At 39.5% G+C, this 26,909-nt stretch overlaps 1 protein-coding gene across 5 annotated transcripts in view; it reads left to right on the plus strand.

Annotated features, from left to right (window-relative positions):
• The window catches only part of baz1b (bromodomain adjacent to zinc finger domain, 1B), a 60,668-nt gene that overhangs the window by 18,198 nt on the left and 15,561 nt on the right, over positions 1 to 26,909 (plus strand). Inside the window, exons 1-10 of one of the 5 annotated variants that reach the window (XM_078421962.1) lie at positions 5,592 to 5,705; positions 6,576 to 6,686; positions 9,742 to 11,678; positions 12,205 to 12,329; positions 15,456 to 15,573; positions 16,120 to 16,218; positions 17,451 to 17,628; positions 19,067 to 19,243; positions 23,306 to 23,434; positions 26,242 to 26,389. In XM_078421962.1, coding sequence (XP_078278088.1) covers positions 9,745 to 11,678; positions 12,205 to 12,329; positions 15,456 to 15,573; positions 16,120 to 16,218; positions 17,451 to 17,628; positions 19,067 to 19,243; positions 23,306 to 23,434; positions 26,242 to 26,389 — 2,908 coding nt within the window. In that variant the 5' untranslated portion in view covers positions 5,592 to 5,705; positions 6,576 to 6,686; positions 9,742 to 9,744. Of the gene's footprint in view, positions 1 to 5,567; positions 5,710 to 6,575; positions 6,687 to 9,741; positions 11,679 to 12,204; positions 12,330 to 15,455; positions 15,574 to 16,119; positions 16,219 to 17,450; positions 17,629 to 19,066; positions 19,244 to 23,305; positions 23,435 to 26,241; positions 26,390 to 26,909 lie in introns of those variants that run through there. The other 4 variants (XM_078421961.1, XM_078421963.1, XM_078421959.1 and 1 more) reach the window with 4 other exon arrangements.

Genomic DNA, 26,909 nt, shown 5'->3' on the forward strand with positions numbered 1-26,909 from the left:
ATGCTCGTGTCTATTGTTGTGCAAAATGTTTTTTTTTGTTCGTTCCCAATTCAGACGTGCAGCAGGCAGATCGATCCAGAGTATGGCTCCTTGTTCTTTCGCAACAAAATACTTGAGCACAGCATATTTCATATCTAATCTTAATTGAAATTTAATGTCCATTTTGTGTCTGAATTGTTTTAAGACCTTTCTCCCATCAAAGAAATCAGATGTCAGAAAGTTAGCATGCAGGAAGTGTAAATGAGGGGAGTATATATGACTACTAAAATCTTGCTACAAATTTGGTATGTTCATATGGGCTCCTTGTTCTTTAACATGCATTGTTTCCCCCCCCTTGCTGTCAAAGAAGGATCTCTCATCCGTGTGCCCTCTCTGTCTTGTAGTTCTGCTATCAGCATCTGCAGTTCCTTGTAACCAGCAAAGGTTGAATACCTGGGATAAGGCTTTTGCGAAGCATTGAGCAGAATTGGTGGATTTTAGAAAAATGAAGTGATTTTGCAAGAACACTGGAAAATAGAAGCAAAATAGGTCCTTTAAACCTGCCCTGCCATTCAATATGATCTATGCTTGCCTCAAATTCTCTCGTGCCAGCTCCCCAAAACACTCATTTCCTTAAAACCTTGAAATATTGATGCATCTCCATCCTAAACGTAAGAAAATGATCCACCAACTCTGGGCAGAGAGTTCACAACCTTCTGACTGATGAAATTTCAAAGCGCCTCAGTTTAAAACGTGTATTTTAAAAATATTTAACTTGAAATGTGAGTCTTGGGAGCTTAAACGGTATATACTGGAAGAATGTTATTTCTAAAGGCCAAATCTAGAACCAAAGATCAGAATTTCGGCCTCAATTAAGACTGAAATCAGGAAGAGTTTACTTTGATGGAGGTGTGAATCTTTGGAATTCTGTATCTGAGAGAACTATAGTTGCAAATTTTTTTCTAAGTTGTCACAGCTAAGGTAGGTCATTTTTTGAAAATACAGTGCCCTCCATAATGTTTGGGACAAAGACCCATCATTTATTTATTTGCCTCCGTACTCCACAATTTAAGATTTGTAATAGAAAATATCACATCTGGTTAAAGTGCACATTGTCAGATTTTAATAAAGGCCATTTCTATACATTTTGGTTTCACCATGTAGAAATTGAACCGGCACAGATCTACTTGCACTTTATTCTGTTTAAAAACTGTTCCAATTTGTTTCATTGGGTTGTTTAAATTAATACTGACTAGCTAATTAACCATATAACCATATAACAATTACAGCACGGAAACAGGCCTGTTCGGCCCTACCAGTCCACGCCGACCACTTTCTCTGACCTAGTCTCGTCTACCTGCTCTCAGACCATAATCCTCCAATCCCCTCCCATCCATATACCTATCCAATTTACTCTTTAAATAATAAAATCGAACCTGCCTCCACCACTTCCATCGGAAGCTCATTCCACACAGCCACCACCCTCTGAGTAAAGAAGTTACCCCTCATGTTACCCCTAAACTTTTGTCCCTTAATTCTGAAGTTATGTCCCCTTGTTGGAATCTTCCCCACTCTCAAAGGGAAACGCCTACCCACGTCAACTCTGTCCGTCCCTCTTAATTAATTTATTGCATCGTATGGGAAGCGCATTCCCAATCTCGTTGTATCCCTGTACAATGACAATAAAGATATATTGTATTGTATTGTATTACAGCAGTGTTTATACATAGTCCCCCCCATTTCAGGGCACCATAATGTTTGGGACACAGCAATGTCATGTAAATGAAAGTAGTCATGTTTAGTATTTTGTTGCATATCCTTTGCATGCAATGACTGCTTGAAGTCTGCGATTCATGGACATCACCAGTTGCTGGGTGTCTTCTCTGGTGATGCTTTGCCAGGCCTGTATTGCAGCCACCTTTAGCTTATGCTTGTTTTGGGGACTAGTCCCCTTCAGTTTTTTTCTGCAGCACGTAAAAGGCATGCTCAATTGGGTTCAGATCGGTGATTGACTTGGCCACTCAAGAATTGACCATTTTTTAGCTTTGAAAAACTCCTTTGTTGCTTTAGCAGTATGTTTGGGATCATTGTCTTGCTGTAGAATGAACCGCCGGCCAATGTGTTTTGAGGCATTTGTTTGAACTTGAGCAGATAGGATGTGTCTATACACTTTAGAATTCATTATGCTACCACCATCAGCAGTTTTATCATCAATGAATATAAGTGAGCCAGTACCTTCAGCAGCCATACATGCCCAGGCCATAACACCTCCACCACTGTGTTTCACAGATGAGGTGGTATGCTTTGGATCTTGGGCAGTTCCTTCTCTCTTCCATACTTTGCTCTTGCCATCACCCTGATATGTTAATCTTCGTTTCATCTATCCACAAGACCTTTTTCCAGAACTGTGGTTGCTCTTTTAAGGAGCTCTTGGCAAACTGTAACCTGGCCATCTTATTTTTGCGGCGAACCAGTGATTTGCATCTTGCAGTGTGGCCTCTGTATTTCTGTTCATGAAGTCTTCTGCGGACAGTGGTCATTGAAAAATCCACACCTGACTCCTGAAGATTGTTTCTGATCTGTCGGGCAGGTGTTTGGGGATTTTTCTTTATTATGGAGAGAATTCTTCTGTCATCAGCTGTGGAGGTCTTCCTTGACCCTTTGCGATTCGTAAGCTCACCAGTGCTCTCTTTCTTCTTAATGATGTTCCAAACAGTTGATTTTGGTAAGCCTAAGGTTTGGCTGATGTCTCTTAACAGTTTTATTCTTGTATCTTAGTCTCATAATGGCTTCTTTAACTTTCATTGGCACAACTTTGGCCCTCATGTTGATAAACAGCAATAAATGTTTCCAAAGGTGATGGAAAGACTGGAGGAAAGACTAGGTGCTGAGAACTCTCTTTTACCTGCAGTAAGGAGGCAATTAAACACACCTGGACAATTACAAATGCCTGTGAAGTCATGTGTCCCAAACATCATGGTGCCCTGCAATGGGGGGACTATGTATAAACACAGCTGTAATTTCTACATGGTGAAACCAAAATGTATAAAAATAACCTTTAATAAAATCTGACAATGTGCACTCTAACCACATGTGATTTTTTTTTCTATTATAAATCTCAAATTGTGGAGTACAGAGGCAAATAAATAAATGATGGGTCTTTGTCCCAAACATGATGGAGGCCACTGTATTAAAGATTTTACAGGAAGGTGGGTCCAAAACACAATTTAATCTTGATGAATGCTGGAATCACCAAGATCTATTTTTTAGGTTCTCAACCATGAGGGTTCTTAATTTAAGTAGAGGACATTTACAGTCATCAGAGAGAAGTGATTTTCATCTACCTGGTCTTGTTGGCTTTCAATCCAGTTCCTGCTATTTATCAAAACCTGTATCTCTCCATTGTTGTACCTACTGCTTTGACAAATGGAAATATATTAGTTCTCTAAATTTGATCACTGCATTTTTTGAACCCTTCACATGTGCAAGATAAGTGGTTTGGTTATTACTTTATGATTGGTGCACTGATATCAGCAGGAAAGCCATGACTTGTCCAATTCCTGTATTGGGAAGTAACATTTTGAGTGTTGTCAATTGATGCTTTTTCTGATCTTGCATTATGAGAACAGAATTCTGTATGGTTAGCTAAGTGGAGAAGGGGGCTATGGCTTGCAAATGTATTCTCTTGATAAATTACTATGTAAATTCCACCCCACATAGAAACTAGATTATTTTTGGAGCAAGACTGTTAAATTATCCCTTGTGTTTGTTAGCGTATTTTCACCTGTGCTGTTAGTCAGAGATATGTGTGAAGCAAATTATGCAAAGATCTTGGTAGTCATATTAAATGTCCTAGGTCTGATGTGTCTCATTCAGCATACACTCTAATTTGTTTAGAGTATGCTAACACTCTTGTTTAATTCTCCAACATGTTTTCTACTAAAGCTTACTAAATACTGTCTACTGACAATAGAGTACTTGCCACTGCTATTTCTAACTGTATGCCTTTTTATAATTTGTCTGTAAGCAGTAGGCCAGACTTTGTTTCCTTCACCTGACCCCTACCCACATAATCATCGACCCACCCATATAATTGCACCTGGAATCCCTACATGGCCACATTGGTCTTTTGGATGAGATTAATCCTGCTAACCTCCTGAGTGGTGACACGGGGTCTGAGTAATGGCAGAGCAAGCCACTGGTAGTACATGTGGGACTCCCTTTGACAGCCAATAAAGCTAGAGAAAGAGTCTTCTGGTGGTAATGGATATTAAAATGGTTTAAAATATTTTAAAACTAAAATTTAAATAATTTAAATCCAGTTATCTTAAAGTGTGCACTTATCCAAACAATAATTAACAACCTGCTTTCCTATCATCCTTTTCGTGTCCTTTAATTCTCCTCTTGGATTTAAAAAAAAAAATGGATCTTGGACTCTTAAATACTAATTCAGTTCTAAATGGAGTGGGTAAGATGTTAAATCAGCCAGATCTCTCTGGACTATGGTGCTATTAATGATGCCAATTTGCTAATCACCGCTAACAAAATAAAGAGATATTGTGTGGTGATAAAACTTAAATTCTTTCATTATCGAAACAGTTTTTGTGGTAATTTGACTATAATCTCAGGTGAGATGATGGTGTGACAATGACAGTTAGTTAAATGGTTTGGGAATAGAGTAGTGATTGATTAATGAAACTTCCAGTTCGTATTCGCTGGCGCTGGAAAATATTGCAAGCTGTGAAGAGAAACAATATGTGTCAAATAGTAAAACAAATAGACAATAGGTGCAGGAGTAGGCCATTCGGCCCTTCGAGCCAGCACCGCCATTCAATGTGATCATGGCTGTGTCTTTTAAAATATTGCTACCGTTTTGTTGTTTGTTTTGTGAGGGAAGACCAGAGAAAAACAGTCCAGGATTTATGTTGCAAAATTAAATTAGTATGCCAGGTTAATATTTGCATAACAAAGCCCAAATGTTTGAATTTTGTGTTTAAAAACGTTAGGCTGGGAATACCTGTGGCCTCCATTGGCTTAGCTGCTTAAAGTTGTTTGCCACTGAATCATACTATGAGTTATCTTCAGTTGGATTGGCAGGAGGGCTGTTGCTATTGGAAATTTCCCCACTTGTTAAGGAGAACAAACTTGTCATGCTGAAACTTCTGCATGTTGAAATAACATGTTGAAGCAACATGCATATCAATAATACTTTTCAGCTGATCTCTACTTTCCTGATGGGTGCTCACTCAGGCGGTGGAAGAAATTTAAATAAAGAAATGAAAATTGTGGAGAAAATTAAAATTATAGATTAAATTAAAATGGATCTCAAGCATAATGCGAATTGTGTACATTTATTTAAAAAAAAGATTAAGTAGCATCCATGCTCCTTTTGCCTTAAACAATTCTGAGTAGAAGTAATAATGTTATCAGTATATATGATGGCGTCATCTTCATCTTATGTCGCTAGTTCCGCAATTCACTCCCACACACGTACTTCAGTTGCTGACCTGACAATAAAATATGCGTTTATTGATGCAATCGTGGAGTCTTTTTTTCTCCTCTCTAAGCCAGTTCCTCAGTGCCATTAAGAGAAGAGAGGTTTTGATTTTATGCTGGTGATTCAAGAGCAGGGTTGCAAAATTATAGGAAATTGAAATGCATGGTTTTAGTTAAGAGCACTTGGGAGTTAATTAAAACTCCAAGTTCCTCTGCTGAAGAGAATGTTTGTGAGTATGTCTTTCTATTCTTGAAAATATTTTGAGTTTGTAGTAGTAATAAAATCCCACATCTTTCTTCTGCTGAAAAACTGCTTTGAAATGCTATGTGTGTCTGGCTGTTTTTTTAATGTGCTTCTTCTTACTTGATTTTTCAATCTCTGCTGACATTTTACCTTCCAGAATGAGCTTAATGAGAACGCTTCTGCGTTCCTGTGTGCGTCAAGTGTTCTGTGTGGGAGGGCTATATTTATCTCCTAACCCAGTCATCTTTATCCCAGCAGTGCTTCTGCTTCATCATTAGTATGGGAGAAAAGGCATTGGAATAGATGGACAGCAAATTTTGAAAGTTAAGGATATGGCATATTTTTTAGAGTTTCTGCATACGGAGACCAAGATGGGTGTTGCAAAGGTTGAAGTAGCCTCTGCTAAATACAATACAGAGTTTGAATGGCTTGAATTTGGGGTAAAAATATTGCAAGATTCTCTATGATCAGGAATAATCTTTATGAGTGGCTTGAGTCAGTTGGTGGAAAAAATGTGGGGGGATTTCATTCCTGAATTTAAATAAAATGCTGTCATTGCTTTGGAAAAATGTGGAAATGATGGGAAATACCGTAAAAGATTAGATGCCAGAAGATGCACGACAAGGTGTTAACAAAAAAAAAATTCAGGCCAAGTATTATGGTGACAAATGGAGGAAGTGCGTGGTATTTACAAATAATTTGTAATTGTCTGTAATTTGTAGTGGAATTATACATGAGTCAGGGAATATGTTGTTGTCATGTTTATCTTGCTCTTTTAAAGTTTGAAATAAAGCAGAAAATGCTGACTTGAGCACTACCAGTATTTTCTGTCTTATTTCTCTTTTTCTCTTCTCAGCTTCATAGGCTGCTTTTACATTTTGTGAAAGGTGGAGAGCAAGGCACAAATTATAGGAAATGAAGGCCCGAATAGCTTCAGACCATCTTTGTGGTATGGATTCTAAGAAAGGTAGCCCTTAGCTCTCCTGTCTTCCCTACCTGTTATCTTTTTGCCTTACATCTGTCTACATTGCTCTTTGCCTTAGTTGTGCTGTCACCCTTAAGGAAAGATGCCAAAATCACTTGGCATAGATTCTGTTTACTATTTATTTATTGTCTAGCCTCTGTTTAATTTCCAGCCATAGAAAGCTAAGTCTAAGAAAATGTCAGATCGTTTAAAGCTACCATTCTTCTGTGGGGAAATGAGCCTATTTTTATTGGTAGATGTTGTTTTATTTTGTTCTGAGTTAATTGACCAGACACGATCCATAACAATAAAGTGATGCATGTTGTCAGTGAATATCAGAAATGTATTACTGGTTATAAGTCTCCAAGTGCATGTTGTGCACTGGAAGGCCCTTCATGACATTGTTAATCTACAAATGTAAATTTCATTTAGATGTATCAGCTTATTTTTGAACTCTCAAACTTCTGATTCGCATTTGGAAGTTAAGTTAGCCGATTGTATTTGATCAGTGGGGCTAATGATACTTTCATATCAGCTGCTAATTCCCGTGCACAGGACAATTTATTATTCCCTAACTATAAGCATTTTGTTGGATTGCAAAGACATTTCTGAAGTAGATTACATTTGGTATTACTCAATCTTGCAGAAGCAGAACATTCATGATCTTTTTAAATAGGTTCTCAAGTTCAGGAGGGCCTGACAAAATCATTGAATATTTAGTTAAGGAAGACATGACCAAATCATGGAACATTTAGAATTGAGAAGCATTCAAAAGCTATTGAAAAACTAATCAAGGAAATAAATTGACAAGATATTGAAAGCTTATTTATTTTTCACTTTTCGACTTCAAAGCGTGTAGGCTGATTTGATTTGATCTCTTTTTATAGAATAACCAGCTCATCCTGAAATCGAAATGCATCTTTCTTTTTGTTTGGAGACCAAAACAATGGTCTTTGGGGAAAATGTGGGCCAAATTTGGTAAGATGAACCCAAAAGCCACAACTGCTTGGATGGACTTAATGTGGCAAATTCTCAGCAGAACATGCAGCACTTGTGAAGAGGGAAATCATTAATGTTTTGAAGTCGATGAACTTCCATTAGAACATTTTCTGTAGTTTTTCTTAAAGTCCAAGAGGTTGTCTTGTTGAAAGCAAGGGTGGAGGGGCAGAAGAATGGGATTGAAAGAGCATGTTTAAAAAATCCTGGTTTAATGGATGGTTTTAGAGGTACTAGAGATGCCTTGTGACATAATGTGGTCCAGCCAAATCTGATGGTATTCATGCTCAACTCAGCAATTAAATGTAGAACAGTACAGCACAAGAACAAGCCCATTGACCCACAATGTAGGTGCCAATCATGATGCTGTATATAGAGGTAAAGGCTGTATATAGAGGTAAAGGCTGTATCAACAAAAATAGGATACAATGTATATTTTCTGTGATCAGCAAAATGAGAGATATCCAGGTTTTAAAAAATACAATGTTTTGGGAAAGATGACTCATTTTTTCATAATTTTTAATTGGTAGTGAGTACTAAACTGATTTGTGTACTGAACCCAGGTTCATCGGAAAATTATGCTTGACTGGTAGTGGGGATGGTACTCTTGCTTTTCAAATACTCTCACCTTTGATATCTTAAGATAAGTAAGTTTAGAGATATAGCATAGAAACAGGCCCTTTGGTCCACCAAAGCAACATCGATCACCCATTCCCACTTTCTCATCCAATCCTGACACATGAGGAGCAATTTAGATGCCCACTAATCAAATATCCTGCATTTCTTTCGGGATATGGGAGGAAATTGGAGCACCCGGAGGAGACCAACGTGGTCAAGGGGAATCATGCAAACTCCATGCAGACAGCACCTGAGGTCAGGCTTGATCCCGGTTCACTGGCACTGTGAGGCAGCAAATCTACCAGCTGTGCCACTCTACTGCCCTTGATAGAAAATTGGTGGTGTAGTAGACACTGAAAAAAGTTGTATAAGGATCTAAATTAACTGGGAAAATGGACAAACAAATGTCCGATGGAATTTAAGTCCAAGTACAAAGTGATGTATTTTGAGATATTAAATCAGGATGTACACAGTAATCTAGGGGTACAAATACACAGTTCCCTGAAAATGGTGATACAGATAGAGAGGGTTGTGAAGAAATCAAATGTCATGCTCGTCTTCATTGGTCGGCATTGAATACAAATGTTGGGATATCGTGTTACAGTTGTACAAGGCAGTAGTGAGACCACACTTCAATGTATTGTAGGAAGCTCACAATGATTAGCTAGAAAAGGTGTTGCTAGGACTGGAGGACTTGAATTATAAGTAGTGATTGGATAGGCTGAGATTGTCTTCCCATGATAAGCTGAAGGGTGACCTTAAAGATTTCGTAAGGCTTAGTTAAGGTAGATGGTCAATCTTTTCCGCAGGGTATGCAGGTTAGACTGGATAGCATAGATTTAAGTGAGAGAAGAAAGATTTAATATGGACCTGGCAGACAGGTTTCTGACGCACAGGATGGTGGGTGTATGAAATAATTTACCAGAAGTGGTAGAGACATCTAAAATTCCAACATTTTTAAAAAAGGGACAATCGCAGGCAAATGGGTGTAGCTCAGGTAAGCACCGTGGCTGGCCTTGTCAAGTTGGGCCGAAGGGCTTGTTTCTGTGCTATATGACTCTCTCAGGAAATGAAGGAATTTGTGGGATGGTGAGATTATCATGTGAAGAGAATATGCTGTCTTGTGGTGAGAAATCATGAGATATGTTCTTATTGAATGTGATGTTTTCCTTGGCTCTCAAAATTAAGAGCTAGCCATGAAGTACATTGATAAGAAGAAACCCTTTGGCAGTGAATTTTGGATCTCATGATCATATTGAATAGTGGAGGATGCACAAAGGGAAGAATGGCTGGCTGTTATTTTAACATTGCACAATTTTTCAGCAATATATAATTCCACCAATATTTAAATAGCTCACCACACTGAAGTATTTATGACATTTTGTGTACTATTTCCAGTTTTGCATCCTTGCTGAATACTAATGTACTCTTATATCTGTTTCAGTACATGATTCATAACCCTGTTGTGAATTTGGGGAAAAGAAAAAATTCTGGTTCAAATGAGGGAAAACCACCGAAAAAGGCCAGAGGAAATGGGGACCCAAACAAAGAGACAAACAAAAAACGGAAAATTAAAAATAAAGATAAGATTCCCTTAAGTCCACCTTTGAGCCCAACATTATGGGGACATGTACATGTGAAAAAGGCTATGAATGGTACTGAAATGGCATATAGTCCCAAAAGATCTCCAGAACAAGAACTGGAAGAAGTCATGAAGATAGTAACTCCAACCAAGCTGAACACCAATTTCCACATTCCCAAAAAAGGCTCCAACGCTGCCCGAAATTTTAAAAAGCTGCAAACCAAGGATAAAATTAACAAAAAGGAGAGGTCAAAAAATAAGAATAAGTTGCTTAATGGGCAGAAAACCCCAGGGAATAACAAATCTCCAAAAAAGGGTCTGAAAACACCAAAAACAAAAATGAAGCAAATGACACTTTTTGAAATGGCAAAATCAAGTACTTCCAAGTCAGGAAAGATGCAGAAAGGTGTTGGAGGGGCATCAAGATCTGTGACTAAACCTCAGAAATACTTGCCACCCTTGGCTTTACAATTCCTTCGATATTTCAAAGAAAACAAAGGAAAGGAAGAGAGAAAGGGTGCAGTATCTGCATTTATTACTCGAGTGGCTAAAGTGCTCTCTGCTGAAGATCGTGCACGTTTACCGGACGAAGTCCGAGACCTTGTGCAGAAAAGATATGAGATGTTGGAACATAAGAGAAAATGGGCATTGATGTCTCTGGAAGAGCGAGAAGATTATCACAAGAAAAAACGTGAAGAACTGAAGGTAAAGATGAAGGAAAAGGCCAAAGAACGGAGAGCAAAGGAAATGAAATTAAAATTGGAGAAACAGAAGAGATTTGAAGATCAGACTCTTACAGGGAAGGGTTTACCTGCGTTAAAGCTAGTTGATACTCCAGAAGGGCTCCCCAACACACTTTTTGGTGATGTTGCTATGGTAGTTGAGTTTCTCAGTTGTTATGCTGGTCTGCTAATGCCTGATGACCAATATCCAATCACAGCAGTTTCCTTGATGGAAGCATTGGCATCTGAAAAGGGAGGATTCCTCTATTTGAACAGAGTACTATTGATCCTCCTTCAAACTTTGCTACAGGATGAAATTGCAGAAGACTACCGAGAACTAGGGATGAAGCTGTCTGAGATCCCCCTCACTTTGCACTCTGCTTCAGAGCTTGTCCGGCTCTGCATGCGAAAGTCTGATGTACAAAATGAAAGTGAGATGTCAGAAACTAATGATGAATGTAAAGACTCTCTAGGGTTTGAAGACAATGAAGTTGCAGATGAATTTCTAGATAAGCTGGAAACTGCCGAGTTTTTCGAACTGACCCCAGAAGAGAAAGTGAAGATTTTAACAGCACTCTGCCATCGAATTTTGATGACCTATTCGGTTCAGGATCACATGGAGGATTCACAGCATAAATCTGCAGAGCTTTGGAAAGAGAGGCTAGCCATGCAAAAAGAAGAGAACGACCGGAAAAAGGCTGAAAAGTTGAAGAAAAAGGAAATGGAGGCAAAAAAGAGAGAGCCAGAAAATGTAAAAATGAGTGACAAGAAAAAAGAGAAGAGGGAATTTGATAAAAAGCTAGAGGCAGACAAAGGTGTAAATGACTTATTGGTGGATGTCAATGGCAGTGAAGACCTCATTAGTGCCATTAAAAGCAGACGGCAAATGGCTATGCAAGCAAAAAAGGAGAAAGAGGAACGGGAAAAGCAGGAGAAAGAGAGGATGGAAAAAGAGGTCGAGGGAGAGAAGATTCGCAAACAAAAAGCAGCAGCTGAAAAGGCTTTCCAGGAAGGAATTGCAAAGTCCAAACTTGTCCTACATAGATCACCAATGGGCACAGACCGCAACCATAATAGGTATGTAGTTTCATTACTGGTCAATCGTGAACAGAAATCCACACTCCAGTGCTATTTCATTGATATGGAAATATTATTATGTTGATGCAATGTGAGATTTTTCAGCTCAGCAAAATGTTAAATTGTCCATTGGTTGGATGGTCAGTCGCTAAGATATGCAACCACCTGACACATTGTATGAGGACCAATTCAACTTCTCTGGATTGCAATTTTTTTTGGACGGAAGTCAGTACTGGTGTCCTAAAAATGTTGTTCAAAAAATGATTATTTCGCAGTTAATTTGAACTTGGTGAATTAGATTGGTTTTCCTCATCGTGGACAGATACAGTTTTTCGATCAACTGGGGAAATCTCTTTTGGTTTCTTCTGTGTGTAAAACTGTGCAGGACTTTCTGGTGTAATAGTGCTTAATTGTATGTTCAGCTGTAATAAGTTAAGGACAATTACTTAAAGTTCAATTTTTGCCATAGTGCAAATGATTGGATGTGATCATGCAGTAACAAACCCTGACATTCCTTTTTCTACAGGTTTTGGCTATTTTCTGACCTTGTACCTGGACTGTATGTAGAGAAGGGCTGGGTGCATGACAGTATTGATTACAGCTTTAACCTTCCAGAAGAGTTTACACATGAAGAAGACCCAGACTCTAAAAGTAAGTCTTCAATCCATACCATTACTTAAGAATCCCACTTAGGCTTAAATACCTATTGCTTATTCAGCAGGCAAAACAATAATTGATAACATGGCAGAATACTTCATATGGGCAATTCCTGCACTATGGGAGGGTTAGGCTCCTAGATTTCCACATCCAGATTTTCTGTGAACCCACAATTTCTCTTTTGAATCCCATGTCATAAGCAGGGATTTGTTCCTGTAGATATGTTATATCTCTCATTAAGCCATTTATGACAATGACTATGTGACCCACTGCCATTATATAACAGTTGACACCAACAGTAGCCTGGGATGGACAAGGCTTATGAATTAAGAAAGGGTTTAGGAAGTACCGATATCAGAGAAAGGAATGACATTCGATGATGGGATTTCAAGGTAGAAAGATTGTAAAGGGTGGTGACCTGTGAAAGTGGATTAAAGTCTAATGGATTGGTTTAAGACCCAGTGTAAGTGTTGCCTGCCGCTGCAGTTTTCCTGCAATGCAGCTATCAGAGAATGCCTCGCACATGAAGAGCATGGCAGTACTGCCTCTGATGTGTCCATTCACGTGCTCTCGTGATGGAGAGGGTGTGACAAGGAAAGGATTCAGCTGTGACTGCAAACCCAATTGGCATGATTGGTGGTTTCATAGGCAGAGGAGGAAAGAATATTACAAAACTAGTCATTTGAAATAATAGCATTGGTGGTGTGAACCTCTGGGTGGATTTGGAGTAATGGTGCAGCCGAGCAACAGTGAAACTACAGATTTTATATAAACATAGCACAAAAAGTAAGGAAATTTGTGTTTGGTAGATTATTTCTTTGTTGTAACAATGCTTCTTGGCAATAAATCTTATACCATTGGAAAGCCTGTTTATTTCCCTTTTAAATGGTGCCACATTTGTAAGGAACATGCATTTGTGGGATGAGCAGCAGAGCTGAGTATATGGGTTGCGCCCATGAAAAATTTGCCAAATCTTCTCTGCCAATGCCAAACAGCTTATTCTGCTGTTGCTATTGACTCTTGTTTTGAGCTTCTGGTACCCCCAGGTGCTGACAATCAGGTGCCTGATTGGCACCTGATTGGCAGCATCTGTGAGCATGGGCCCTGCTACAGTGGTCAGTAGGTGTCTGCTCCAAGAATCGGCATGCCACGTTTGACTGATCTGGATAGGGCCCGTGCGACAGGGCAACTTCAAGCTGGTGTTCCACAAAACCAAGTTGCGGCATTATTTGGAGTGAGCCCTAGTACCATCTCCAAAGTGAAGGCCAAGTTCCATATAACGGGGGATGTCAGAGACAGGCCGCGAAGTGGGCGTCCCAAGAAGACGACACCCGAAGAAGACCGTTTCCTCACCCTGTCAGCACTTAGGAACCGTAGGCTGTCTTCTACAGATTTGCAGTCAAGGTTTGCAGAACGATATGGCCGACGGCTCTCTGCCCAGACAATTCGGAACAGACTGCACGCAGCCGATCTCCGGTCTCATAGGGCTGCCAGGAGGCCTGCCATGACTGCCCTTCACCGTCAGGCCCGTTTGCGCTGGTGTCGGCAACACGTGCACTGGAACCTGAACATGTGGAGGAACGTTATGTTCAGCGATGAGTCCAGATTCTGCCTACGGCAGTTGGATCATAGGGTAAAAGTGTGGAGAAGACCCGGAGAACGCTATGCTGATTGCTGCACCGATAGAGTAACATCTTTTGGTGGAGGCAGTGTGATGGTGTGGGGCGGCATCTCCCTCACTGGAAAAACGAGGTTTGTCATCATTGGAGGCAATCTCAATGCAGAGAGATATCGAGATGAGATTCTGCAACCAGTGGCAATCCCATATCTCCACAGTCTGGGACCGAACTCTATCCTCCAAGATGACAATGCTCGCCCCCACAGAGCAGGGTTTCTCAGAGACTACCTCCAGAATTTGGGAGTGGAGAGGATGGAATGGCCTGCCAGCAGTCCTGACCTCAACCCCATTGAACACTTGTGGGATCAGCTTGGGCATGCTGTTCGTGCCAGAGTGACCAACACAACCACGTTGGCTGACTTGCGACAAATGCTGGTTGAAGAATGGGATGCCATCCCACAACAGTGTGTGACCAGGCTGGTGACCAGCATGAGGAGGAGGTGCCAGGCTGTTGTGGCTGTGTATGGTTCTTCCACACGCTACTGAGGCTCCTGTTTATTAAATGAATAAATTGTTAAATTGCCTATATGTCTTGTTTCTTCAGACTTCAATCATCCAATCCACCAAACAACACCGAACAAGAGTCAATGGCAGAATAAGCTGTTTGGCATTGGCAGAGAAGATTTGACAGATTTTTCATGGGCGCAACCTACATACTCGGCTCTGCTGCTCATCCCACAAATGCATGTTCCTTACAAATGTGGCACCATTTAAAAGGGAAATAAACAGGCTTTCCAACGGTATAAGATTTATTGCCAAGAAGCATTGTTACAACAAAGAAATAATCTACCAAACACAAATTTCCTTACTTTTTGTGCTATGTTTAGAAGGTAGCAACACCTTCAGCATGTCAATATTCCTGTTGTGTTTGTCTTGTCTGACTTTATCAGCCCTGTTTATCTGCTTTAAATATTTGTGAAGATTGCTGCGATGAATAGATGGACATTTCCGGTCAAGAGACACAATATATGGCACATTTTTAAAATTGTACCTTTTTTGAATTCTCTAAATCTATATTTATAGTATTTATTTTTCAGTCTGTTCTCTTATTTCATGGAATGGAGATCAAAGTATGATCCTTGTTCTTTGCTTTGGGGGAAGAGGATGAGAGGGAATTGGGTCAAAATGGTGTGTGTGTGTGTGTGTAATGGTAATCTAATTTCGGAAGGTCATGGGATAGACAAAGAAAGAAAAGAAAAACATCACACTGTTGTGGGGGTGCTAAGACCTTTGTTTTGCATGTTCCCATGCTGAAGTACCTGACATTGAATTTGCTTATGGACAGTGGCTTCTATGATTTGTAATAATCAGGGTTTTAATTATGGATAAACGGGAAATATTTTAGGATGATGCATCTTGTAAAGAGTTAATAGTATTAATGTTCTAAAATTAAGGTAGATAACGTCACTCATCTGAAGCGCTGGAATATGTTTACCTTTCAGGCAATGATGACGACAGCATCGCTGAGAGCAGCTATAATGATGGTGGCCACCAGGGGTCCTCATACACAGCAGAAATTTGCTTTGAAACCACTGTGCCGAAACAAGGACAAAATCTATGGTACATTCAGGTTTTACATTTATTTAGGATTAACAGTAAACAGTTCCAGGAAATTGTTAAAAATCTGGTTGTTTTAATCTTAAATTCTGTGTTTTCAATTTAAATGAAATGATCACTTTGATCATTTTGAATAAACTTTCCTCTTGTACTCTCCTACACGGATTTATAATTTCTCCGTTGCTGTTTAGTTACATCTCATCAGCTGTGCATTGTTTACTTGCTTAATACATTTTAATTAGCAAACTTTAATTGTATTTTGGCATTCAGTTGCCCCTTTATTTTTCCATCACCTTCTTAAGCCACCCTATCACCTTTCATGAGGTAGGCCTGCATGTGTCAGGCTCTATGACTGATTGAGGTGTTTTAAAAAGAATATTTGTTGCAGCTTTTTGAGTGCTTTTTTGTTTGATTTTTACAATCTTGTCAGCTTTCTTCTAGGGAGTATTCGTCCATTTATTTTAAAGTATTTTTGCACTATTCTGATGTGTATATGTTTACTTTCCTCCTTTGGAAATAACAGTTAATGGGACTTTGATATATCCATAGGTTTGTGTGTGACACCCAGAAGGAGCTTGACGAACTTATGAACTGCCTTTATATGCAAGGTGCCAGAGAAAGTGCACTAAAAGAACGACTTGAGAAAAGGTAAGCTGTAGGCACATGGAGATGCTGGTTTACAAAGAAACTGTTGGAGTAACTCAGTGGGTCAGAGTCTGGCAGGATCCCGACGGGAAATGTCGCTTTTCCATGTTCTTCAGAGATGCTGCCTGACCTGCTGAGTTACTCCAACATATTGTCTTTTTTGGGGGAAATATAAGACTTCTTTAAAGTTTTCAGAAAATGATTTTGTGTTTTTGAAAGAAAGACTTAGTTTCAGCTTAATGATAGAATCAACCTATGTATTTTATATATTTTGCCAGTAAATTGGAAGGTTATTAATTTCCATAAGATGATGGTAATACAATTTTTAATATGATTAGAAGCGAAGTCATGAAATGCTACAAGTTAAAATGCAGGTGCATTTTAACTTGTAGCATTTTAAGTAACTAAAAAGTTACTTAATATGTTATCCTATTAGAAGTTGTGAACATTAAAGATGTGGCTGGACAACTGAGCAAATTATTTGGTCTCTGCCTTAAGGAAGTGGTTGCCTTGGAGGAGATGTATTATAGACTTACTAGATTGATTCCCAGAACAAGGGAGTTTGAGGAGAATAAGATTGGCTTTTATAATTGATTTGGACACAATTCCAAAAAGGATTGATGGGGTATATACGAAGAAGCTTTCCTGGCTGGTAAACATAGAGCCAGCCTAGCTTCAGACAGATACATTTCTTTACTCGGAAATCTTTGCAATTCTTTACAGTCAAGGTTATCGCCTTGGTTTTGCTGCTACGGAATTCTGAGGGAATGGGAGCCATACAAGATAGTCTAAAATTAACTAGGAATTCTGAATGGCAGAAGAGACTCGACTGGCTAGGTCTTCGGTATTCCTCATCATCTGGCAGGTCATTCTGAAACTATCTGAACGATAGCATTTCAGTTAGTTTAGTAACTCCATAGTATGGTAATGGTGTGTGAGCTTGGACTTTTGTGATCAAGCCTCTGAAAATGCATTTGTGACAGACCAGAAGGCAACAAGTGCAGGGCACAAACGGTGAGGAACTATGCCTCAGATCTGTCGCATTCTTCAAATATGACCTATTAGGTTTTATTGCTTTAATTAAAAATACACGTATATTCTGAAAGATTCTCTGGGATTTCTATGCTCCTGCTGACATCCAGACATCATATGGAGACTGTTGTGTGCTTGAAAGACATGTTATGGTTTGATGTTGTAATTGACTTATTGCAATTTTTTATTATTTTAATTTATAGATATCAGGATATTCTTCATTCACTTCACTTTGCACGGAAACCTAACCTAGGCCTAAAGTCCTGTGATGGCCATCAGGAGCTCCTCAACTATCTCCGAACAGACCTGATTGAGGTGGCAACCCGATTGCAAAAGGGAGGGCTGGGGTACATGGACAAATGTGATGAATTTGAGGAGGGGGTGAGTAACCACATAGACATACTTGTGTACTTTCATAGCGATGTTTGTAACACCAGCAGCTATTGTATATGGATGTTAGCACACTGTTAAAAATCAATCATTCAACGTCATTTGAAATGTTTCCTAGCAAATTATAACTAATAGAATTGCTGGATCCTCTCCAGTTAAATGTTGAAATAAATGTTTTCTTTGCTCTACCAAAAAGAAAGAATAAAAATGACTAGTCTCAACCCATGAATATTCAGGCCTTGAAAACCACAACTGTGTATTTTTACACGTTGTTAAAAATATTTAATCAGATTTTAAAGTAACTTATTTTTTATCTTTAAATTCAGATTAATAAACACATCAACCTTGTCAAAGTTATTTTTCTTCTCCAAGAATTGTATCTGGAAGAAGTTTCAGCTATTATTCAGGAAGATTGTTGGAATCAAAAGCAGAAAGTTGAATAATTGTTAAGACAAAGAAATCCTACAAGAAAAGAAGGGCTAGCAAAATTTAAATGACCCTAGAACAGATAAAAGTTAATCAATTGACTGGGGAAGGATAGTAGCCTCAAACACAGACAGGGGAATCAACATGAAGCCAGAAGAGTGGCCAAACAATCAATGGGGTATTTTATCGTACTGAGGATAAGGATGGGATTAACAGAAAATGTTGAAATTCTCAGCAGTTCAGGCAGCTTCTTTAAAGACCGAAACAAGTTAATGTTTCTTGTTAAAGGCATTTGGAAAGTCACAGTCCTGAACCACTAACTCTCTTTTTCTTTTTGCAGATGCTGCCTGACTTGAGTAGTTCAGCATTTGAATTTTTATTTTCCGTTTCCAGCATTTGGATTATTTTGCATTTGTTGGATAAAATGGAGCTTGGATCAAATAACCCCATATTGGAGTACTCTATAGTGGTTCCCATGAAAATGGTCAAAGGAGGTATAGGCAATGGTTAGTCAACTGCCTGTACATCTTATGATCATTTTCATAAATAGTTTTCTTTGAATGATGCTTTTTGGGTGGGTGGGCAGGGGTGAAGGTGAAGAAAGAAAATAATTGTCTTTATAATGCTTCTAATAGTAAGGAAGAGCACAGTTAATGTTTACATTTATGTCCCCATTATTTCAAAGAACAGTGCCATGTGGATCTATTTCTGAAGCCAGGCAATTGGTAATATTCCTTTGTGGTGGCATCATTTCAGGACCAATTTGTTAATCAGAACTCTTTCTGTTTAAAAAAAATCTTTATGCCAAGCTGTATGGGCAATAATTTCAAATTTGGCTTTGTTGATCTTTTTACACCTCAGTGGAGAACTACATCGCATAATGTTTGATATGATGAGGATTTGAAGTTTGTGCCATTTAAGCAATACTGCTGTTGAGCTAAATTGAGGTGGCAAAAATAATTTGCATGTTCCGATTGGTTGCTAATCTTGTATGGTTTGCTAGGTGCGCGCGATGGACGATCTGAAGGATTTGGGCGAGTGTGTGATCACACTTCAGGAGTGTGTAATAAAGAAATTTCTGCAAGGGTTTATGGCCCCCAAACAGAAGAAGAGGAAGGCAGGCGAGGAAACAAAAGTGGAAGAAGTAGATGAGGAAAAGAAAATAGCTGAAGAAGCAAAGGTAAGTTATCAAGCTCAATGATTCAATGGTCCTTTATTGTCACATGTACCATTTAAGGTAAAATGAAATTTGATTTACCATAGTCATACCAGAAAACAGCAACAAGACACACAACTACATAAAAGTTAACATAAATATGCAACACAGCAGCTCCCCCACACTCCTCACTGTGATGGAAGGCAATAAAGTCTTGTCTTCTTTCCTCCGTTTCTCCTGCGGACGGAGCAGTTGAACCATCCGCCGTCGAGGTGATTGAAGCTCCCACAATCTGGGCGGTCAACGCTCTTGCGGCTTGGAGCTCCCAAAGTCGGTCCCTAACCAAGGGACCACGAGCTCCACGATGTTAAGTCTGCAGGCTCCTGCGGTTGGAGCTCCGAGGTCGATCCCCAGCAAGAGGCCACCAGCTCTTCGATGTTCGGCCGCAGCACTGACGGAGATACAATACGGATAAAAATTGCATCTCTGTTGAGGAAAGAGATTTTTTAAAGTTTCCCCCCACCCCACACATAATACAAAACTAAAGATACACTAAAACATACATTTAACAACATACTAAAAAGAACAAAGAAAGAAAAGGACGAGACATATACGGTGCCACCGTACAAGAAAAGGTAGTTGATAGTGTTCCAGTCACGCATGCTGCTTTGTCGTGGTGGGGTTGAACTTTCTGAGAGTTGTTAGAGTTGCATTTATAGAGGTAAGCGGAGAGTATTAGATCACACTCCTGACTTCTGCCTATGTAAATGATAGAAAGGCCTTGGGACTGGGAGTTATACCATTCACCGTAGTATGTCCAGCCGATCACCTGTTCTTATAGCTGAATATTAATTTGGCTGGTCTAGTTGAGTCTGTAATACAGTAAGCCAGTCCCAATCTTGAATTGGCAGAATGAGAGGTGTGTTCAATGGAGTATTCTCATCAAACTTCTTGTATTTCTCATTTAAACTGCATCAAGAGCAATGTGCTTGATCTATCTTATCTCACATTATTTCCACTACCACTATTTTATCTTAATTTCAAAATGTTTTCACCACTTTAAGATAGTCATTGGTGAGTTGTTCAAATAAACAGTTGAAAATATCATATTCTCCACTAAATCACCAACATTCTAATGAAGCAGAGAGCAGAATGAATAGCACAAACCCATCTTGACAATTCAGCAACCTCTATTTACTGCAGTTGCACTGCAGCATACTGAAATGGCCAGCAGGGGTCAATATTTGTTTAACAAAGATAGCTATGCATATCGTGTCAGGCAGTCCTTTAGAAACACAGAAAAATAGGTGCAGGAGTAGGCCATTCGACCCTTCGAGCCAGCACTGCCATTCAATAAGATCATGGCTGATCATCTAAAATCAGTACCCCTGTTCCTGCTTTTTCCCCATGTCCCTTGATTCCTTTAGCCCCAAGAGCTAAATCTAACTCTCTTTTGAAAACATCCAGTGAATTGGCCTCCATTGCCTTCTGTGGTAGAGAATTCCACAGATTCACAATTCTGGGTGAAAAAATGTTTCCTCATCTCAGTCCTAAATGGCCTACCCCTTATTCTTAAACTGTGACCCCCCCCCCCCCCCTGGTTCTGGACTCCCCCAACATCGGGAACATTTTTCGAGCATCTAGCCTGTCCAATTCTTTAAGAATTTTATATGTTTCTATGAGATCCCCTCTCATCTTTCTAAATTCCGTTGAATACAGGCCCATTTGACCCATTCTTTCATCATGTGGATGATCCCATTCTTTAGGATCAAGTATGACTTGTTTCCACTCTAACCTCAGAATCCACAAAACCAACCTGGGAGCCACAGACACTTCCAAAGATGGGGCCTGATGTAGTGAGCGGTTATGCAGGACCTCGTCGTGCACTCTGTATGTGGACTGTAGATCGATCTCAAGATCATCCTAAAGGATACTTTTCCATTTTCAGCAGTCATAGGCCAGGTATTGCCAAGATTTTTTTTTTAGTCTTTTGCACATCCTTGAATCTCTCTTTTCCTGACACTGCTTGGTGCCTTTTCTGGGAGTCTAGTGTCAGGCATGCACGAGACATTGGCTGCTGTTTGTAGCCAACTTGGTTAATGAGGGTATCAGTACTAGGGGCAATACCCTTCTATTACATTTGGAGGATTTGGCAAATAGTACGTTGGTGGTATTTGTCCTGTGCTTGAAATGCCTGGTATAACTAAACCAAGCCTCAGGAAGTACCACTTCTCACTGACGTGTACCAGGAAGTTTCTTCCTAAATATCATTGCTAGACAGGGCTACCTTCTCCAATATAAAAATCTAATGCAAGAAAATGTACTTGTGGCAAGAGCATTGTGAACAGAGAGTAATCAATGGCTAATGTGAACAGTGATATTACGCCACTAGTTTTCAATATATCTTCCACAAATATATAGTGCAAATTACACCATTCACTGACCTGCTAATGCTGCTGCCTTGTGCATTGCATTCACACTACATGAGTGGGCTAAGCAGGTGAATTTTGAGTCAGTCAGTGTGCAAAGCACCATCTCCATTTTCAGGAGTCATGAATAATTGACAGGCAATTGCTAATTGCTTCACAATGTATTTGAGTAAGTTAGTCTGGCCTTTTCAGCTGGAAAGAACCGTTGAATTTGAGTTTCTGGTGGACAATGGTGCCTCAGACCTATTTCTCTGGTGACAATTTCATTAGCAGTTCAGTACAACAGGGAGAATGAGAAGGAGGCTTGCTGAGCGGTCAACCTGACAAATTAGAACGAGGTGCTATTCAGGAAGAATATTAGGTGAAACCTGAGAATGTAGTCATGCCACTTTTGTTTTATGCCAGTATGTAGTTTTTAAGCCATCAAGCCAAACCCAGTTTTGTGACAGGAAGACAGCTAATCTATGTGCAAGTATCCGCTAAACTCAAGCATGAGCAAATGAGTGCACAGCAAGAGCCATGTTGTGTTCTGCAATACCATTAAGCAAATTATTGGCATATTAACACTTCAGCTGCCTTGATTATTCAGATGGTAGAGGCATTTTTGGGATTGGGTGCCTGTGGCTAGAGGTGTTCCACAGGGATTGGTGCAGAGATCTTCTCTGTTTCTATTATATGTGAATGGTTTGGATGTGGACGTCGGAGGCATGATCAGCAGGTTTGCGGATGACACAAAGATTAGCGACAGCGTGGATGGTAAACTTAGGTTGCTGTGATGTTGATCACAGGCTGATGGGCTGAGAAATGGCAGGTAGAGTTTAATCCTGATAAATGTAAACTGATGCATTTTGGGAGTACTAATGCGGCTAGGACATACACCATAAATGGTAAGATCCTGGAGAATATTGAGGACAGAGACCACACCTGAAGTATTGCGTACAGTTTTGGTCTCCTAATCTGAGGAAAGACATTCTTGCCATAGAGGGAGTGCAGAGAAGGTTCACCAGATTGATTCCGGGGATGGCAGAACTTTCATATGAAGAAAGACTGGATAGACTCGGCTTGTACACGCTGGAATTTAGAAGATTGAGGGGGGGACTTATAGAAACTTACAAAATTCTTAAGGGGTTGGACAGGCTAGATGCAGGAAGATTGTTCCCAATGTTGGGGAAGTCCAGAACAAGGGGTCACAGTTTAAGGATAAGGGGGAAGTCTTTTAGGACCGAGATGAGAACGTTTTTTTTCACACAGAGTGGTGAATCTGTGGAATTCTCTGCCACAGAGGGTAGTTGAGGCCAGTTCATTGGCTATATTTAAGAGGGAGTTAGATGTGGCCCTTGTGGCTAAAGGGATCAGGGGGTATGGAGAGAAGGCAGGTATGGGATACTGAGTTGGATGATCAGCCATGATCATTTTGAATGGCGGTGCAGGCTCGAAGGGCCGAATGGCCTACTCCTGCACCTATTTTCTATGTTTCTATGACAGAGGGAACTTGGCCTTCAAGACCGCAGTATCAGTGATACTGTGCAGGAGGTAATGTGGTTAAGACGGTATACAGATGCTGGTCTTTGTTAGTTGGGCTATTGAATACAAGAGCAGAAAAGTTGTACTCCAACTTTGTAAAATCTTGGAATATCACAATTTTTGGTTGCCACAGTACAAGAAAGAAATGAAAGGATGCAAAGGAAATTCACCAAGATATTGCCATGGAAGGAACGTTTCAGTTATGAGGAGACTGGATTATTTTCCCTGGAATGGAAGAGGTTATGAGGAGGTCATGATTGAGGTATATAAAATTATCAGGTGGAGACAGAGTAAACTAAAGGAAGGGCCTGTTTCCACGTGTATCTCTAAACTAAAATAAACTGAACAGAGTAGGAGATTAAGAAGGGGTCCAAAGGGAACCTTTCTCACCCAGAAAGTGACAAGTACTTGGAATGTATTGCCAGAGAGAACGATCATAGCAGAGGTGCTGACCATTTAGGAAATGTCCAGGTGAGCACTTGAATTACTGAGGCATAGAAGGCTGTCAAAAGGGATGTAAAACTGGTTTTCTTAGATCAGGCACTTTCAACAATTTCCATTTGGCTCTTGAAGTTCCATCCATGGATTAAAATAGCTTGTTCTCTTTATCGCACGCTTTTTCTCATTTCAACTTTGATCTTTTGTCCAACCATTTGCCAATCAAACCCGTGTCTCTCCCCCCCCCCCCCTTTACCTGCATCTACCTATCACATGCCAGGCTTTGTCCTGCCCCCACCTCTCTTCCAGCTTTCGTCCCCAATTACAATCAGTTAGAAGAAGAGGCTCGACAAAATGTTACCTGTCCATGCTCTCCAGTGATGCTTCCTGACTCGCTGAGTCACTCCAGCACTTTGTGTCTTTTTTTATAAAGCAGCAGTTGCAGTTCCTTGTGTCCACTTGTTAAAGTGACTATTCTCAATGAGTGAATCTGATCACTGAAAGCAGCCTGGTTGCAAAATAATTCCCAGTAGACATGATCCTTGTCATATTCCTGGAGTCGCATAAATAATCTACACATTCTTTTTTTCATCCTACACCTTCCCAAAGCCAGGGATGTTAAAGTGATTTGTAATTACCAACTGTTATCGTTACTGAGATCAGTTAATACAAAAGAGATTCAAATTGTCCCTGGGAACTTGCAGTCTGGTGTACTTCAGTGGCTATCATTTGAATCCTTTGATGTTACCAACCTCCAATCAGTCTCCACTATGTTTTGTTTTAATGTATACCAGGCATTTCTGGATAATTATTTTATTTATGGGTAAAATGAGAAGTGATTAATCCACTTGTGTCCAGGTCATTGCACTTCAAAAAGCAAATAAAACCTGAGCGTAAAATTGATACTGTTTGCCATTACAAAGCTGTAATCTAATTCGAAGATTCTTTAAATCAGACAAATTTCAATACCTTCTGGACCCTTCAATTATTTCTCAGCCTTGTAATCACTTCCATGTCTGCAATTTTTTTTTCATGCAATCAAAGCAAAATGTGTTACCTTTACACCTAGTTGAGGTAGTGTGTGGGTGCAGTGCTGAGTAGAGTGGGTGCAGCTGTTCAGCTGCTGTTGAATGACAAAATGCCTGTTGAATGGCAGTTTGGTGTGACTGCTCACTGTAATATGAGGAAAAATAGGCTCTTAAAATGAGTTGTTGCTTTGTTCAAAATTGGCAATAACAATTTTAATTTTGCAAAGGATTACCGTAAGCCAGAGAGTGAAGATATTCCTCAGCAATTAACTTAAATTAGATTGCTATTGAATCTTTTGTCTGTTCAGGTTTTGCTTTTATGGTTAATGAGCATAGAAAACATTTGGTTCCTTAGTAACCACATGCACTGAAGTGTGCACGTTTCTGTCTGTATTTGTTAAAACCAAGAGTCTTTGCTTCCACTCTAATTCATGTTTTCATAGGCTGTCAAAACTTTGAAACTTCTGTCTTATTTGACGAGCGATAAAAAGGATTTTTAAATCATCTTCAACATCTCTTAATTAACTGATGATTATTATTTTCGCCTTTGTTCTTTTTAATCAAACTTAATTGTTTCTAATCATCTTAGATTGTCAGTCAAGGAAAATTAAGGTTCCTTAATGTTATCATGTAATTAATAATCAACTGTTCTATTGACTAACATATTGAATTATATATTTCAGTTAGTAAACTGGAATTAACTGAACATTACAGAGCAGAAGTGAGATTCAATTCTGCTAACTGACCATTTGGCCTATAGAGGCACTAAAATTGAACAGTAATTGTTTAGAATATTAGGCTCCATTGAAAGAAGAACAATCCAAACAAGATTATCTGGATTCCAGTTGACTATTGGCTAATTGAGTTTTGTAGAAACGGCTAAGAAGTGAGAGATGCTGCTTTGTAAGAGTGTGTTGGCTCTTTTCCAATTCTTTGTTTGGCTTTGTTAAAAGTGAAATAATTCCCAGAATGGATAAGTTTCAACATTGAATATGTCTTCTCTATAGTTTGTAAAAAAATATATATTTTTAGGCCCAGCACGTTATTAGCAATTCTAGAAACAAACTGATTTAGCAACAATTTTGTATAAAATGATTGCCTTTTGCTGTGCCTAAATGCTTCATTTTCTTTCAAAGTGAACAAAAAGTAATGATAAGATGATGGCAGGTGTAAACCATTTACGCTGCTTAGTTTCACTATGGGTGAACATACATAGTAACAGTTAGTACTTCATGCATTTTAACAGAGCATCCAATCTCTGTATAATGCAAAATAATGAGTGTGAAATGTTTCTTTTCATTTTAGCAAAAACTTATCTTTCAATATTTTAAATATGTTCTTGAGTGAAAGGCAAGTCAGGTGGGCGTAAGGAAGCTTGGATGACGAGTGAAAGGCTGTGGTCAAGAATAAGGAGGCATAGGGCGGGTATAGGCAGCTGGGATCAAGTGTATCCCTGAGGAGTTTCGGGAACCGAGGGGCACACTAAAAAGGGGGACAGGAGATAGCTTTGACTAATAATAAGGATGATCCCAAGAGATTTTAAGTACATTAAGGGAAAAAGGGTAAGCAAAATTGTAATCGCCATTCATTAATTTACCTACAGGTTGCTTCTGCACTGGAGCTATGGAAAAGTGCTATCAGAGAGGCTCAGACCTTCTCTCGCATGCATGTGTTACTGGGAATGCTGGATGCCTGTATTAAATGGGACATGTCAACTGAAAATGCCAGATGTAAAGTGTGCCGCAAGAAGGGTAAGCACTACAGTCATCAGCTGTCTCATTGTGGAGAAATCTTCAAGTAATGAATAGTTGTACAAAGCTAGTTTGAAGAAGGAAACTTAGCTTCATGATGCAGTTCAAGACGGCCTGCAATTTTTAGAATTTTGACTTTTACCTGTTCCTCTCAGGTGTTAATGCTGATATATAGTTTACCATCAGAATTTTATATACATGTTGCTAAGCCCCACTGTTCATGCACAGTTCAGGACTGTGATTATATTGACTCTCCCCATCCCTTCCTACAAAATATGCTTTGGTATTAAATTCTACTGCTGCTTGTTTGATCATTTTGTTGGACTATCTATATATGTCCTAATGCACAAGATTTACATTATTCTCGCGTGTCTGCCAGATCTTCAAGTTTGGTATCATGGGAATTTGACTCCTGGGAAATGGCATTACTGTTTACCATTTTCCATTCAGCATAACTTGCTGCTTTCTGTTTTTAAGCTGACACGTTTGTACCCTAGCTGACCCGAGCTCCTATTCCATG

The sequence above is a fragment of the Rhinoraja longicauda genome, chromosome 26 (assembly GCF_053455715.1).
Source record: "Rhinoraja longicauda isolate Sanriku21f chromosome 26, sRhiLon1.1, whole genome shotgun sequence".
NCBI lineage: Eukaryota > Metazoa > Chordata > Chondrichthyes > Rajiformes > Arhynchobatidae > Rhinoraja > Rhinoraja longicauda.